This window comes from Sander vitreus, chromosome 13 (genome assembly GCF_031162955.1).
Source record: "Sander vitreus isolate 19-12246 chromosome 13, sanVit1, whole genome shotgun sequence".
Taxonomy (NCBI): Eukaryota; Metazoa; Chordata; class Actinopteri; order Perciformes; family Percidae; genus Sander; species Sander vitreus.
This window is the reverse complement of record NC_135867.1, coordinates 130,207-145,000: the sequence shown is the minus strand read 5'-3', so window position 1 is coordinate 145,000 and position 14,794 is coordinate 130,207. Positions and strand designations below refer to the sequence as shown.

Genomic DNA, 14,794 nt, shown 5'->3' with positions numbered 1-14,794 from the left:
AGGCGTACTTTCCCGCCTCACACGAGCCCTGCAGGACAGAAACAACCATAACATCGATGATCAGTGGAGCAGGACGGTCACTCAAGTCTTTCTGTCTCATGTGACAACATCTGTAGACTGAAGGCTTGTAACAGCCAGTGAGAGGACAAAGTGAAAAGAATACACACTATTTATATCTAAGAATACACAAATATTTATTGTTTATTTCTTATTAATGTTTAATATGTTTGTGTATGTATGCACCAATCACCTAGGCAAATTCTACGTAGGGTAACTTACTGTGGCAATAAACCCATGTAGGGTAACTTAAGGCCATTTTATGGTCTTAAGGTGTGTGGTAGAGGGAGAAGTGAGAGAGTGACAGCGATTAGCTTCGGAGTGAGTACAGACTGTAGAGTCATAGCGAGAGAAACAAAGTGTCTGCCCTGTTCTTTCGGACCACGGTGAGACATCTTTAGCAGGAGAAGTTAACCCTCTCCTTCATGTCATGTTGCTTATGGAGAAGGAGAACCAGGACATGAGTCGGGGGAAATGCAACGCTAAGTAGGCCTGCACGATTCAGCGAAAAATATGAATCACGATTTTCTGCCACGATTTTTTTCTCACGAAGTGTAATATTTATTGCACACGTGAACCATGACAAAACAAAACTAACTGGCAGCACCAAACAGATTATTTTCGGCACCTTTAGCACATTGATCATCACCAGCAGCCTGTAAACACAGAGGCTTCAATGAAGAGAAGGGAGAGCTCTGCAGCGCTGGGAGCTCTTTAAAACCTGTTTTATACCGTCTATGTTTAAAACTCACAGAAGACGGTAGTAGTGATCCAGTCGGCTCGTAACATTAAATGAATCGCAGTTATTTAAATATTAAATGGTGAACAGGGTGAATCGAGATTGTGATTTTGTAACGATTAATCGTGCAGGCCTACTATCAAGCCACGGCCGAGCGACGTGCGTCACTGTGACGTGTAGTTACATTTTTCAAGAGGTGCACGTCAGGCTACGGCGTACGGTCTGGCGTAGACGCAGAGGGGTCTGTGGGGGTACGCTGTTGAGTCGACGCAGAAGCATAAAACGGCCTTTACTGTGGAACTTATTGGGGCAATAAACCCCGTTTCTGATTCTGAATAAACCGCTGTGAGTAAAACAGACGTAAAAACAATGGACATAGCAGCAGTGACGTCACTAAGCTAAAACACAAAAGAGGGAATGACGAGTCATCCAGTGGAGGTGGGTCAACACAGACTGAGAAGTAGCAGCTTACCTGGAAGGCGGCTTCATATCTGGCAAGGGCGTCCGCCACGGAGGCGGTTGGAGGCAACATGAACCAGAGGTGGACAGCAACACAGCGCTTCCAGTCCAACTCAGAGCACACGTTCACGACAGAGTCAGACGACTGCCACACCTGCAGGGAAGGACAGGAAACGCCGTCAGCATCAAACTACAGACTCTAAAGAAGATGGATACTCACTTTATAAACATTGATTTAACCCTCCGTTGTCCTCGGGTCTAATCTGACCCATTTTCAAAGTTTCTATAGCAGAAATTTGGGGCTTCTTTCAAACAAATTGTCCAAAAAAATAACGTGGATGGTTCCCTACAACGCTCCTCACAAGTTAAATAAATATCCAGTTCACTACTTTCATTGGATTTGGGTGTTTTATAAAATGTTATAGCATTTGAAGAAACTATTGATATGAAAAAAGTGACAAATGTCAAAAAAAAGTCAAAAAATGTCAAAGTGACAAAAATGTCAAAAGAATGACAAAAAATGGCAAAAAAAAAGTGATAAATGTCTGTAAAGAGCCAGGTTTCGATAGTCAAAATTGACATTTTGATCCTTTTTTCAATTTGAAATCGTGACACTTCTTATTTTTTTACGTGCGTAAACCTGCCAGTAAATGTCAGCAAACGTTGTTTTCTGTTTGGCTTTGCTTTCTTTGACAAACAGGAAATTAAGAAAACATGGCGTACAGGTTTCCCGGCGAGCAGCGTGAAGATGCGCAGCCGTTCCTCAGGCAGGTAGCTGTCGGTCTGCATACGGTTCCAGTCGGCAACCTGAAGGGCCAGCAGGTCTCGGCAGTACTGAGAGCCCACGGCCTGAGACAGCAGCAGGGACAGCCGGTGGTCTCCTGGGGACAAACAGCTATAGGTTAGCAAAATCAGGTACAAGTTTATTCTGACGCCTAGACGGCCAGCTAGTCTCCCTGGGGTCCAAATCAACATTTCATGAGCCCCTAAGCCCTAAATTATGCTCATTAAATCTCTGCCCAGACGGCTTTATAACCTCTCACAACGCTAGATCTCAACTGAATGTTTTTTAGAAGCCAAACGATGCATTGCTTGCTCATGGAAATCAGAGACACCTTGTGACACATCGCCTTCCTTGAGAATAACAATATGGATGTGGATGGTGGGAGTGATAACTAGTATTAACTAAGTAGTATTTGTGTAAGCATACACCTATGGATGTACAGATTCATTACTGTGGGTACTACAGCTACTACATTTGATCCTTGGTCCCCTGTTTTATGTTAGGTGCCTTGCTGTAGTGTTTTTGTTTGTCAAAAACTCAATACATACATATAAAAAACATTTCATGACACATACAAGAAAAGACATAAACCTATCAGACTAACAAGTATAACACAAAATAAGGAAATGACCAGAAAAACCCAAGAAGAAAATATCTACAGGGCTAACTATCTAGGTAGCTCCCAAAGAAAAGTGTAAACAAATATTTCTTAAAAACAAAAGATCGGAAGATATAAAAACTTCAAGATGAAGAGTTTTGAGTTTCTTTTGAAAAACCTGCCCTTCCTTTGATAATTGGGAAATTGTTCTATGAAAAAACAGCTCCGTAAATTAGTTTTTTTTCCAGGTAATTGGATTTTTGTAGGAGTGGAATCACACCTACTGCCTCCTCTGATTCTGCTGCTCAGATGACAGCAGCAGAATCAGACTCCTCATTAACTAACAGCATTAACTAAGCCCTAAACTCAGTTTTAATCAAGTATCACTAAACTTATACTTCCCCAAAACTGAAGAATAAAATCTGTTTTATGTCTGTGGTATAATCTGAAAGAAACTCGCAGCTGATTGGCTGCAACATAAGTTGCATATTGGTCTCATTCGTAGTTGAAATACAGCGTAATTATATTTGGACTAGCGAAAAATAGAACTACAACACCACGGAATAAATAAAAAAATGACCATTAGAGCTAGCGTTACATAGACGTAGGAACATTAAGACATGACTAGAACACAATACTCCTGAAGGAGTAAATGAACCCCTCACTCTTGTCTTTCCTTCTGCAGAGTTTTAAGCCTCCTCACCTTCTTTCTGAGCCAGTCGACAGGCCTCACTGATGCGGTTGCCCGTCAGGTAGCTGAATATGGCCTCTGTGTGCCGACCCTTCCCGGCCAACGCCACCTCCTCCTCCACCCTGCAGGTGGCTCCTCGGGACAGCCAGGCCGAGAAGGTTCGCCTCCTCTCCAGCTGCTGCTCGTACTCGCTGGGCGTCTCGACGTCTGGCTCCTGATCTGCGGGGCCCAGCCGGCCCCACAAGGCCTCGCACAAGGTCCAGACCTCGGCCCAGTAACCCAGGAGGGCTGGGGGGGGGGGAGAGAAAGAAAGAGACCGAGAGACAGAGACAGAGAGAGACAGCGAGAGAGAGAGAGCAGCGAGAGAGAGAGAGACAGCGAGAGAGAGAGAGAGAGAGAGAGACAGCAGAGAGAGAGAGACAGCGAGAGACAGAGACAGAGAGAGACAGCGAGAGAGAGAGAGAGAGAGAGAGAGAGACAGAGAGCGACAGAGACAGAGACAGAGAGAGACAGCGAGAGAGAGAGAGACAGACAGAGAGCGACAGAGAGAGAGACAGCGAGAGAGAGAGAGAGAGACAGAGAGCGACAGAGAGAGAGAGAGCGACAGACAGAGAGAGCGACACAGAGAGAGCGACACAGAGAGAGAGAGAAATTGAGGTGCCAGGAATTTAAAATCTGAATCATTTGAAATGGGGCTGAGATATTTTTGTTTGTTTGCGTTTCTTGTAAAACTGCATCTAAGCCAACTACAATCCAGGTCACTCAGACTGAAAGGGTAACTGTTTATTCCCCCAACCCGGACCTACCCGCTACCAGGCACAGTTAATGAGCATCATTACTGAATGACAGAGTGACTGGCTCAGCAAATTCATTTATTCATCATTCATCAAGAGCAATAGTGCTCTTGTGAGAACTCTGGATTTCCAGGGTATTAAAAATAGGGTCCAGGTTTAAAACACCAAAACTATCCTTTATCAGAGTACAGAGTGGCATCTAACATGTTTGAAGTTAAGATTTGAGGGAAGTGCACACACATCTTCCTCTTCAATAAAGGATGTTTTAGTGACATAACGCTGCACAGATACAGTCAGTATAGTCACGGTTAGACATTGAAGGGGACTTGAAGTAAAAGAAGTAAAACACATTTTTGAGTGGATGGGGACTTTAAGCTATTTTGGAAGATCTTCATATAATTTCTCAAACTTGTATGTCTGAAGACTCGCCCTCTGAACGCTCCCTCACTTACGGTCGGTGTCTCGCTGCTTGTCACCCAGTTCGATGATCCACTCGGCGTACTCGTGCAGCGCCGCCACGCCGGGCTGCGGCCGCACCAGAGGGCAGGCGGAGGCGTCTGTGGTGTCGATGATGCTGTGCTTCAGACAGATCTCCAGGGGGCGCTGCAGCACCGCCTGGCTCTCCTCTTCCTCCTCTTCCTCCACTTGGCTCTTCACAGCTGGAGGCCCCAGACCCACCAGCTGCTCCAACACAACCTTATAGGGGCTTTCCATCAGCCTGTAAGACAGGACGCACCAGACGGTTTCCTTTTGTGTGTCTTAGGCTACGTTCAGACTGCAGGCAAAAGTGGCCCAAATCACATTATTTTTGGGGTCAAGTGAGCAGGTCAGACTTCAAAATCAGATCAGATGTAGACCACTTCCATGTGTGGTCCTGAATCAGACCCAGGTCTGATTTTTTTTTCAATGCGGCCGTAGTGTGAACAACCAAAGCTGATTTGATGCCGAGACACAGACAGTAACATTAATATCCAATCTGGCTCTCTCTCTTCATTCTCCTCCTCCTCAGCACCTGCTCATTAATGTTACGGCTGTCATTGTTACTCTTCTTTTGCGCATGCAAACAGTTCACACTGGAATCTGATACAGGCCACATTTTAAAAAGGTCATGTCAACAGCCAAACAAAAAATCTGATCTGAGCAAAGAATCTGAATTAGGCATTAAGACTTGCGGTGTGAACGTAGCCTTAGATGTATGTTTTATACAGAGGTGGTAGGGATGCAACAACGCATGGTGAATGTGTTAAAAATTAAAATGAAAAGTTATTTCAGAAATATATGGGTCAATACAAATATAAAATGTACACAAAGATTAACACATAGCTGCAAAGATTAATTAATTAATTAGTTTTCAGCTATTACATTAATTGCCAACTATTTTGACAAGTATAGTAGTACAGGGATAGTAGAAGTAAAGGGATGTGTGTGTGCTGTGTGTCTTACGGTTTCCTGGCAGGTTTTGGCAGGAAGCTGTAGTCAGTTTTGGTCAGTTCTTGGCGCTCGAGCTGTTTGGTCGGCGGTGAGCTCAGCCGGTGGCCGCAGTGTGCCAGCGTCCAGCCGGGACCCCACCCAACCCGAAAGGAACGACCCGCAAACAGCGCGGCGTCCATCAACAAACTCCCCTGCAAAACAAAAACATAAATAAACAGAAAAATTATTTTACTGTCTATTTATGTTACTCCAATAGTCTCGCATTTCCAGCTCTATCTCCACAGCGCTGTGGAGGAAGGTCTGGCTACACCAGGGATGCATTCTGGGATAGGAGAAAAAGACGCTCTGGGTTGTTGGCATTTCTTTTAACCAATCACAACGGTCTTGGATGGCGCTAAGCTCCGGACGCAGCGACCCGCAAAAGAAAACACCGCAAGTAATCCCACCAATCGGTCCCAAAACGTCCCAGTTAGAGAGGAAACGCTATAAACATATTGTCTGTACATTTTTACAATCATTCCCCGAAAGAACCGAGCAGGCCGGCCTTGTTGCACCATTCAAATCATCTTCGAAACTTTTCAGACAAGACGTTTTCAGCATGTAGACTGCTAGCTCGAAGTTTGTCGTTTCCTAAAGAGAACAGATTTTCAGAACGGAAACGCACAGAGCGGTCAGGCTTTATCCTAAAAATGTTCTTCCGTAGATCCAGAGTTACTCCAGTCCAGTTGCTCCACCATCATCGTTTCACAAAGTCAATGAAACTCTGTACATCGTTCATTCTTTGTCCTGAGATTTTTTTCTCAAATCATACAAATAATAAAACAAAGAGTACGAACCTTCCCCTGAGTGACCGACTCTTTGAGGGGGACGGGGCCACCCAGCCGCCGGACGCCAACTGTCCTGACGGAAGGCTCTGGAGTTCGGGAGGGCAGCATGAAGGACGAAGGGGCCGGTCCGGCCCAGTGTAACGACCGGGACTGTTCGGCGGCTGCTGGAGACCCCCGGGACAGAGAAGAAGGAAGGGGAGGAGGACGGGGAGACTCTGACATCTGAGAGAAGAGGCCGGAGGTAAAACGAGTCTGAAGGAGACCTCCCACTGCAGAGACAGAGACACAGAGTGAGAGAGAGAGAGAGAGAGAGAGAGAGAGAGACAGACAGAGAGAGCGAGGTTACCAAAAGGTTACCAAAATAAAAGAGGAAGTGGATGAAGTTAGTGTTTGGTACCGGAGGGTCGGCCCTGAGATCCCGGCAGGACGAGGCGAGGAGACGAGACGTCCGTAGAGATTTTCATCGCTCCCTGACTCTGGAACATGTCGCTCTCCTCTTCATCTTCCGCAAACAGAGACGCCTTCATGATCTGCAGACAAACGACAAGAAGATTCAACAGCGGTTTTATTATGGCGGCAGCCCGATGGCGTGATGCACTTCCTGTTTGCAGGGTAACCCTCAGGGTTCCCCAAGTCAAGGCCGTTTCATAGTCCTGCGGAGGCTCCACGCAGAGCTTTCACCGTAGCCTAGTAAGTGGCCTGATGTTTATACTTGTGCGCTGGTGTGTGCGTCGAGCAGGCGTGTGTGTGTGTGTGTACGTGTGTGTGTCTTGGCTAATGTATTTTAAAGATGGAGGATTTTAAAGATTCTACGCTCACGAGAATACTTTGATTAGTTGGAAGTAATTACACATGAATGAGCCCGTATTTGGGAAAGAACAAAAGGTTTTTCTTGCTAAGAATCAACTCAGAAAATGTCACAATGTAGGTTTAAGAGCCCGCTGGTACCCCGCGTTTGTTTGTGAGGATTGTGGCTCTACCTGGAGCGCGTGCGGGTTGATCCCCAGCGAGGACGCCATGTGGCTGGACGCAGAGACGCCGTTGAGCTCCGCATAGGTCAAACCGCCGAGCTTCCCGCTCGCCACATCCATCTCCCCCGCTAACAGCTGGTCGCTGTCTTCCTCTCCTCCCAGCATGCTCTCTGTCGGGAAGCTCTGAGTGATGTCGGCCATGTCGCTGTCCAGCTCTGGCACGCCACCCGGAAGATCCACGACAACAGTCGACTGAAGACACACACAATAAGAGGTCAAGCCAACACTATTTAGATTGTTGAACTACAATGACTTTCTTTGCAGTCAGGTATTTTTTGAACTTGTTCCAGCCAAAGAACAGACTGGAATAAGTTTAAAAATAAGTGACAGGAAGACCAGTGGTTTAATGCCAGTAGGATTTATGGACAACACATTTAATACATTCCTTTACATTTTTCTTTTGAGCTACAGGAGTTTATAATTTGTGGTAATGTTGCCCGATTGTTGATAAGCCATCCACTGATCTCTGGCCAATGAATCAGTGTTTATTTTTGATTCATATCCCGTTCCCCATAACCTTAACTCAATATTTTCCAACTCGAGACAGACGCAGATGTCTGTCTTTACTTCACAAGAACAGCTCAGTTTGATTTATTCACGGGACACATCCAATCAGCAGACGTTGAGAAGCTGATCTTCACAGAAATGTTACAGACCAAAGATTAAATGTCATCTTCATTAACTTTATTAGTGTCTTTCATTAATTGCAAAATAAAATGATTACAATTCATGTCACACAATCATGAAGCAGGTTAGAGCCTAAAATGTTCATAGACGTTTGACTCTACAACTTAATGTTGAACATGATATAACCTTTAAGTATAGTTGCTGACAAGAAGCTCATTAAAATATACTTCTATAACAACACCCGCAGACACTTTGTATGAATTCATGAAGAACACAAACCTTAAAAACAAACATCAGATCAGAGAATGTTTCCTGATGGTGAAAATATGTTTCCTATGCAAGACTTAAGTTAAAGAATTTCTTCCAACGTAAGGACACTTCCCAATACTTACATATGTATGTGTGTGTGTGTATGTGCGTTTGTCTCTGTATGTGTGTGCGTGCCTGTCTATGTATGTATGTGTGTGTGTGTGTGTGTGTCTCTGTATGTGTGTGTGTGTGTGTCTATGTATGTGTGTGCCTGTCTGTCTATGTATATATGTGTGTGTGTGTGTGTGTGTCTCTGTATGTGTGTGTGTCTCTGTATGTATGTCTGTGTGTGCGTGCCTGTCTATGTATGTATGTATGTATGTGTGTGCGCGTGTCTATGTATGTGTGTGCCTGTCTGTCTGTATGTATGTGTGTGCCTGTCTGTCTGTATGTGTGTGCGCATGTATGTATGTGCGCATGTATGTGCGCATGTATGTGCGTGTGTGTGTGTGTGTGTGTGTGTGTGTGTATGTGTGTGTGTGTGTGTGTCAGGTAAAGCCTGCACTCAAGTTAAAACTGCAGCAGACAAACTGGTTCTACTGCTGGTTTTAACCAATGGAACATTTCAATTAAAACCAAGGCTGTCTGTTAATAACGTTTGATAGACGTTTGTACTACGACTGCTGCAGTAGCATCATCTAATGTGTATTTGTTACTTTTACTGATGAAATGAACTCACCAAGGTCTCAGTTAGAACACACATGCCAATAACAAAAACAGAAAGAAGCAACAAGAACAGAAAATACATCCAACTGTGTACTTCTGCAGTGTGTCCCCTATAATTGTACAAGCCAATCTCTTTTTCATGCCAAAAATAACACCACATATCCATTGCGTTTCCCCTACATTCACTCTGCAACTGTCTGTGGTTACTTCACGTCTGTAACGGCAGGACAGTCGACTCGAGTGAGTTGTCTAAACTGATAAATCATTGGAAACGTTGTCGGTAACCTAACGATTACAGAGCACCGCGGTATTGAACAACACGCCGAGCTGGACCAGAGAATATTGGGTTCAAACAGATGGTGAAGTTGTTTTGCCCTGTGTTCTCCTTAACGTTAGCGGGAAGTGATTAAAAAAACCAAAAAGCATCGCTTGTAAGGAAATAACGTGAGCAGCTTTAAAAAGTGACATATTTCTTTATAATTAAGTGCGGTGGATCCAATTCATGCCAGTGTGAAAAGGGCGGATTTTGGATAACTGATGTGATAAGTGTTACATTTGGTGTGTGTAAGTGTTTGTGTGTGTGTGTTTTTTTTCCGGTCTTCCATCTCTGTAACTTCCAAGCTATTTTATCAACTACAAGACAGACTGTTAATATTTTATTAGCGGTTGGAGGCAGACAATGTCTCTACTACTGCACCTTTCTATCTACTCTCACGTACAGACACAACCTTCCTTCTGTGCTCATTCACAGCTCTCACATCGTTTCCCGTTCTCAGTTCGTTGACGACACTGACATTGATAAGCTGTTGTTAAAGACTCTTATGAACTGAGCTGCATCAGAAACAGCTTTCAACTTTTGCCATCTCTGTGAAAACATTTTTTTTTTTAAAGCTCCTAAGACCTAACAGTTTTTGTCAACTTTAGCTTTCTGAAAAAGTGTAAAAAAACTTCAAAATCTTTTACTTAAGACACTTGCTTTAAGATTATCATAGTGTGTGAAAACGATAACATTTATAAACTGTTTTAACGTTCTCAACACCAGCCTGAAAAAATGACCAAAACACGGAGTAAGCAGCTTTACAAAAAGAATCTCCTGCCACCAAACAGCTGGATAAACGCTCCTTTAATCATCTCAGGTGTGTCAGTGAGGATGATGATGAGTGTTGATGGTCGCAGGCTGCTCTACCTGAGCCTGTGGCGCCACCTGCTGCTGGGAGGAGGGGAGTGGCTGCTGCAGCCTGGAGGGAGGAAGTGGCATCGTCGTCTTCAGCTTCTTGGGGTCGGCTTTGGGCGGGACATCGTCCTCCTCGTCAGAGTCCTGGAGGCCATATTTGGAGAAATGGGCGACCTGAGAGAGCGAGAGCGAGATTAGACAGTTTCCTTTTTATTGTTTTGTTGCCTTGTTTAGCAAGATTAAAAACAGATATTGATTTTGAAAATATGGCTGAAGATCAAAGACTGAGATGGCTGTTCACATGTGAGACAAATAAACCAGTTTCCTTGAGAAAGTCTGGTGAAGAGAAACAAACCTCTTTACCAAGATGATTTGTAGACTATGTTTGTATATACGGTTCGCTTTTCAGTTTTTGTTTACAGTTATTCATGTATTTCTCCACATGATGATTTGTATCTGCGAGACCAGAAGACGTCTGGTAAAAAGGTTGGTGGTGTCTTGTAATCCCCGAATGTTTGGCATGACACAGAAATAAAATAAAACTAATTAACTACACCTGAGAACTACTTATTATTCAGGGTTTCTGCAGGTTTTTATGAATTAATTTTAAGACCTATATCACGACAGATCTACAACGAACTGCACAGACCACATAAGTACTTATACTAAATGTATTCAAATAGAAAGAAAGCGACTAGGGTTGGGCATCGCATTTATTGGAATCATTTGGAGGATTTGGTGTCAAATCTGACCACGGGTTCCACATTTAACATGTGCAGGTTTGGGTTTCCGTAGCGACCAGGCTCTTGTTGTGTTGCAGCCTTGGAGCTCAGGAAGCAGCGCTCTAGTCTGGCTTTGTTTTGTCACCATTGACTCAAAATATAACGTTCCTCTTATTTGTGAAATAAGCACGAGACCCGTTTCATCTCCAGCCTCAAAGAACCAGAATCCTTCAAATCTAAACGATGCCCGACCCTAAAAGTAGTGTGTGTGTGTTTCTGTGTGTGTGTGTGCGCGCGCGCGCGCGCGCGCGTTTGCGTCAGTGTGTGTGCGCGCGCGCGTTTGCGTCAGTGTGTGTGCGCGCGCGCGTTTGCGTCAGTGTGTGTGTGCGCGCGCGCGTTTGCGTCAGTGTGTGTGCGCGCGCGCGCGTTTGCGTCAGTGTGTGTGTGCGTGCGCGTTTGCGTCAGTGTGTGTGTGCGCGCGCGTGCGTCAGTGTGTGTGCACGCGCGCGTCAGTGTGTGTGTGCGCGTTTGCGTCAGTGTGTGTGCGCGCGCTTGCGTCTGTGTGTGTGTGCGTGCGCGTTTGCGTCAGTGTGTGTGTGTGCGTCAGTGTGTGTGTGCATGCGTGCGTGTGCGTGAGAATCAGAATCTAAAAGGAAGAATCGTAATTGGAGTCAGAATCGTTAAAATCTAAACACTACTTTTAGGGTCGGGCATCGTTTAGATTTGAAGGATTCTGGTTCTTTGAGGCTGGAGATGAAACGGGTCTCGTGCTTATTTCACAAATAAGAGGAACGTTATATTTTGAGTCAATGGTGACAAAACAAAGCCAGACTAGAGCGCTGCTTCCTGAGCTCCAAGGCTGCAACACAACAAGAGCCTGGTCGCTACGGAAACCCAAACCTGCACATGTTAAATGTGGAACCCGTGGTCAGATTTGACACCAAATCCTCCAAATGATTCCAAGAAAGAAACTATTCCGAGTAGGAATCGTTTCTCGATGCCCAACCCTACGTAAAAGCGACAGAGTAATAATGATCTGTACATGTACAGCAAACTATATTTGGACGATCAAAAGAAAGAATTACTCCACCGCATATAAAAATGGGGGGGGGGACAACCCTAAATCACACACGGTTCTTTTTTCCCCCAGAACCGATGCGAGCAGCAGTGACTGACCTCAAACACCCAGGATCCGGTCTCCGTTCTGTACTCCAGGAAACGGGCTCCCTGTTTACGCGAGGCTTTCTCCAGCCGACCCTCATAGTTCATCTCCGTCAGACGCTCGGGGCTCCTGATCTGAATGCAGGCCGTCTTGTCGTTTGGCCAAACGCCGTCCAGAGTCACCTCTGCTCGCCTGTGACCACACAGAAGAAACAAGATCACGACAGGAAGTGGATTAACATAACTGGGGCACGTTCAATCTCAAAACGGTGAGCACTGTTTTTGCTACGGTATCCGTGTTGAACGACAGGTTCTCTCTTGTTTGGTGGGCGTGTGTCTCGTTTATTGGCTGTGTTGTAGGTCAGTGTTTCTCAAATGGGGGTACGTGTCCCCCTAGGGGTACTTTGGAGGACTGCAGGGGGTACGTAAGATGTTTTACTTCTGTCTTTCAAGTTTGTCACCTTTTTTTGAAGGTTGTGTCGTTTGTTTTGACCTATTTTTGCCTTTCTTCAGTCTTTTTTGGTGTTTTTTGCCCCTAACGTCGCCTTCCAGGGAGCGCTGCCTGGAAGGCACTAGGATTAGGCAATGGTTAGGGTTACTTGAAGTCACCGTTGGGGGCTTAACACACCATTGAGCATTTTTTTCTGCTTTTGTCACTTTTTTCGAAAGTTTGTCGCTTTTTGGAATTTTTTCACTTTTGTCGCACTAGTGTGACTTCCTTCTTTCTACTGTTTTTAATCCAAGTTTTTATTACCATTTTGACCTATTCTTGCCTTCCTTACTTCTTTCTACCGTCTTTTTCCAAGTTTTTCTTGTCTTTTTCCATCATCATTTAAATGTTTTCCAGGTCCAAGGCTGTCGTTTGGTAAATCTATCGTTGACGTCGCTGTATTCTTCCTCTTTAGAGAGTTTTTTTTCTACCAAAAATTATTCACGCTGGTTAGGGGGTACATGGCTTTAATACACTGTTCAAAGGGGGAACATTATTGAAAAAAAGCTTGAGGACCACTGCTGTAGGTGACAATCAGCAGAGATGTGTCTGTTAACGTGGTAATAAAAAGGCAGAGAGATGGCACACACATGTTCAACCCATTTTAAAAAACGTGTTGCTGTGTTTTGTCGGGGCTGAACGTGGCCCTGGTCTGTAGCTGCCCAGTCAAGCGTTACAAAACATTTCCCCCATGACACGCTGTCTCCTCCTCTCACCTGTTTAGCCCCTCCCCCTGTGGAGGCTTGGTTTTGTCGTCCGGGTACACGATGACTTCTTTGCGTCTGAAGTGGACGATCTCGTCGAGGTTCAGTCCCGTCACGTTCACCTCACCGGGGAAGAAGATGGAGCCGTAGCCTGCGAGGGCCAATCAGAGCACAGTGGTGAGACGTATGTCCAATCGAGACAGCGGCGCACAACACAAACGTGAGGGTGGTTTGCCTCTTTAGAAAAATCACACATGTTGAAAACCCCGGCAACATTTTAAAACGATGCTGATGTGTTTGAGTAAAGTGCTGCTCATCAGACAAGACCTTACGTCTTTTTTTAAAAGAGTGTAACTATCATTACAGTTTGACGTAAGTTGGAAATGCAGCTTCTGAGAAAGGAGCTCTAAGTGGGCGTTACCTTTTCTGCCAATGGTGAAGTTGTCCACTAAACATTTTCCGTTTTCATCCACCATCTCAGCCAGATCCTCCATGGAGGGGATGGTGTAATAACCAACACGGTTCAGAACGATCCCTGAAAACCAAGAAACAGAATACATTTATTCTTTTATTCGTTTAAAGATAGATAAAGAAGTATAATTTCTGAGCAAAGGTTTTGCTGAATCTTGTCCACTAACGCTACTGATCAAACTGCTTCAGTGTGTCTGTGTTTGCATCAGTGCGTGTGTCAGTGTGTGTTTGCATGTGTGGGTCTGTGTTTGCATCAGTGCGCGTGTCTGTGTTTGCGTCAGTGTGTGTGTATTTTCGCGCGTGTGTGTGTACCCATCCCGGCCAGAGCATAGTCCTCATAAATCTACCGGAGTTTAAAATTACAACAAAAGAGTGACATCCGGCGGAATTTGCGGCGGCACCCGAGTAATACCGGAAGCGGAACATCGTGGATATAGTCTACAGGACTTGAACACGGTGTGAAAGCGTATGTTTCTGACCTGCTGGGTGAGGAGACTGTTGGGACTCCTGCTGCTCCTCCTCTCTGTCCTCCTGCAGAGACTCGTCTCGCAGAGACTCGTCTCCCAGAGACGCCGACACGTCCTCGCTGCTCAGCTAAGAAAAAACATATCAGAGGATTAAATAATAATAATAATAATAATAAACTGACAGCACATACACTGAACTGATCTTTCGTGGATTTGGGTTGGATGACAGTCTTGTCAGGATTTAAACTCAAGCCCGGTTTCTTTATTTACTTTTACTCTTGTTTTAAGGACGGACGGACCTTCTGGATTCCTTCTTCTGTGTATCAATTCTCATCATCTAATGTGTGTGAAAACTTGACGTCAGCATCTACATTTTCTCAGAAGATACAAACCTGTCTGTGTTTGAATGTCGAGTGTGTTTGCGTCAGTGTGTTAGAGGGGTCGGCCTCACACTCACTCTCACACACGTTTTAATGAAATGTTTTGTCTACTGAGCTTAAGCCTTAAACAGTCTTGTCTAAGTCATCTTCTCTCTCAGTAATCCTCCACGTCAGAGGCTCAGTCATGTTTAAAGGTGGAGAATTGGCTTCTT

At 44.9% G+C, this 14,794-nt stretch overlaps 1 protein-coding gene across 4 annotated transcripts in view; it reads right to left on the bottom strand.

The window, feature by feature from the left end:
• Positions 1–14,794, bottom strand: part of nup98 (nucleoporin 98 and 96 precursor) — a 40,161-nt gene that overhangs the window by 9,295 nt on the left and 16,072 nt on the right. For all 4 annotated transcript variants that reach the window (XM_078266351.1, XM_078266352.1, XM_078266353.1 and 1 more), the window contains exons 17-30: positions 14,215–14,329; positions 13,686–13,799; positions 13,277–13,415; positions 12,086–12,263; positions 10,200–10,361; positions 7,361–7,603; positions 6,778–6,910; positions 6,390–6,649; positions 5,566–5,744; positions 4,575–4,840; positions 3,341–3,616; positions 1,979–2,136; positions 1,269–1,409; positions 1–28 (exon numbers count right to left, since the gene is read on the bottom strand). The exon at positions 1–28 is cut by the window's left edge and continues 124 nt beyond it. In XM_078266351.1, coding sequence (XP_078122477.1) covers positions 1–28; positions 1,269–1,409; positions 1,979–2,136; positions 3,341–3,616; positions 4,575–4,840; positions 5,566–5,744; positions 6,390–6,649; positions 6,778–6,910; positions 7,361–7,603; positions 10,200–10,361; positions 12,086–12,263; positions 13,277–13,415; positions 13,686–13,799; positions 14,215–14,329 — 2,392 coding nt within the window. The remainder of the gene's footprint in view (positions 29–1,268; positions 1,410–1,978; positions 2,137–3,340; positions 3,617–4,574; positions 4,841–5,565; positions 5,745–6,389; positions 6,650–6,777; positions 6,911–7,360; positions 7,604–10,199; positions 10,362–12,085; positions 12,264–13,276; positions 13,416–13,685; positions 13,800–14,214; positions 14,330–14,794) is intronic.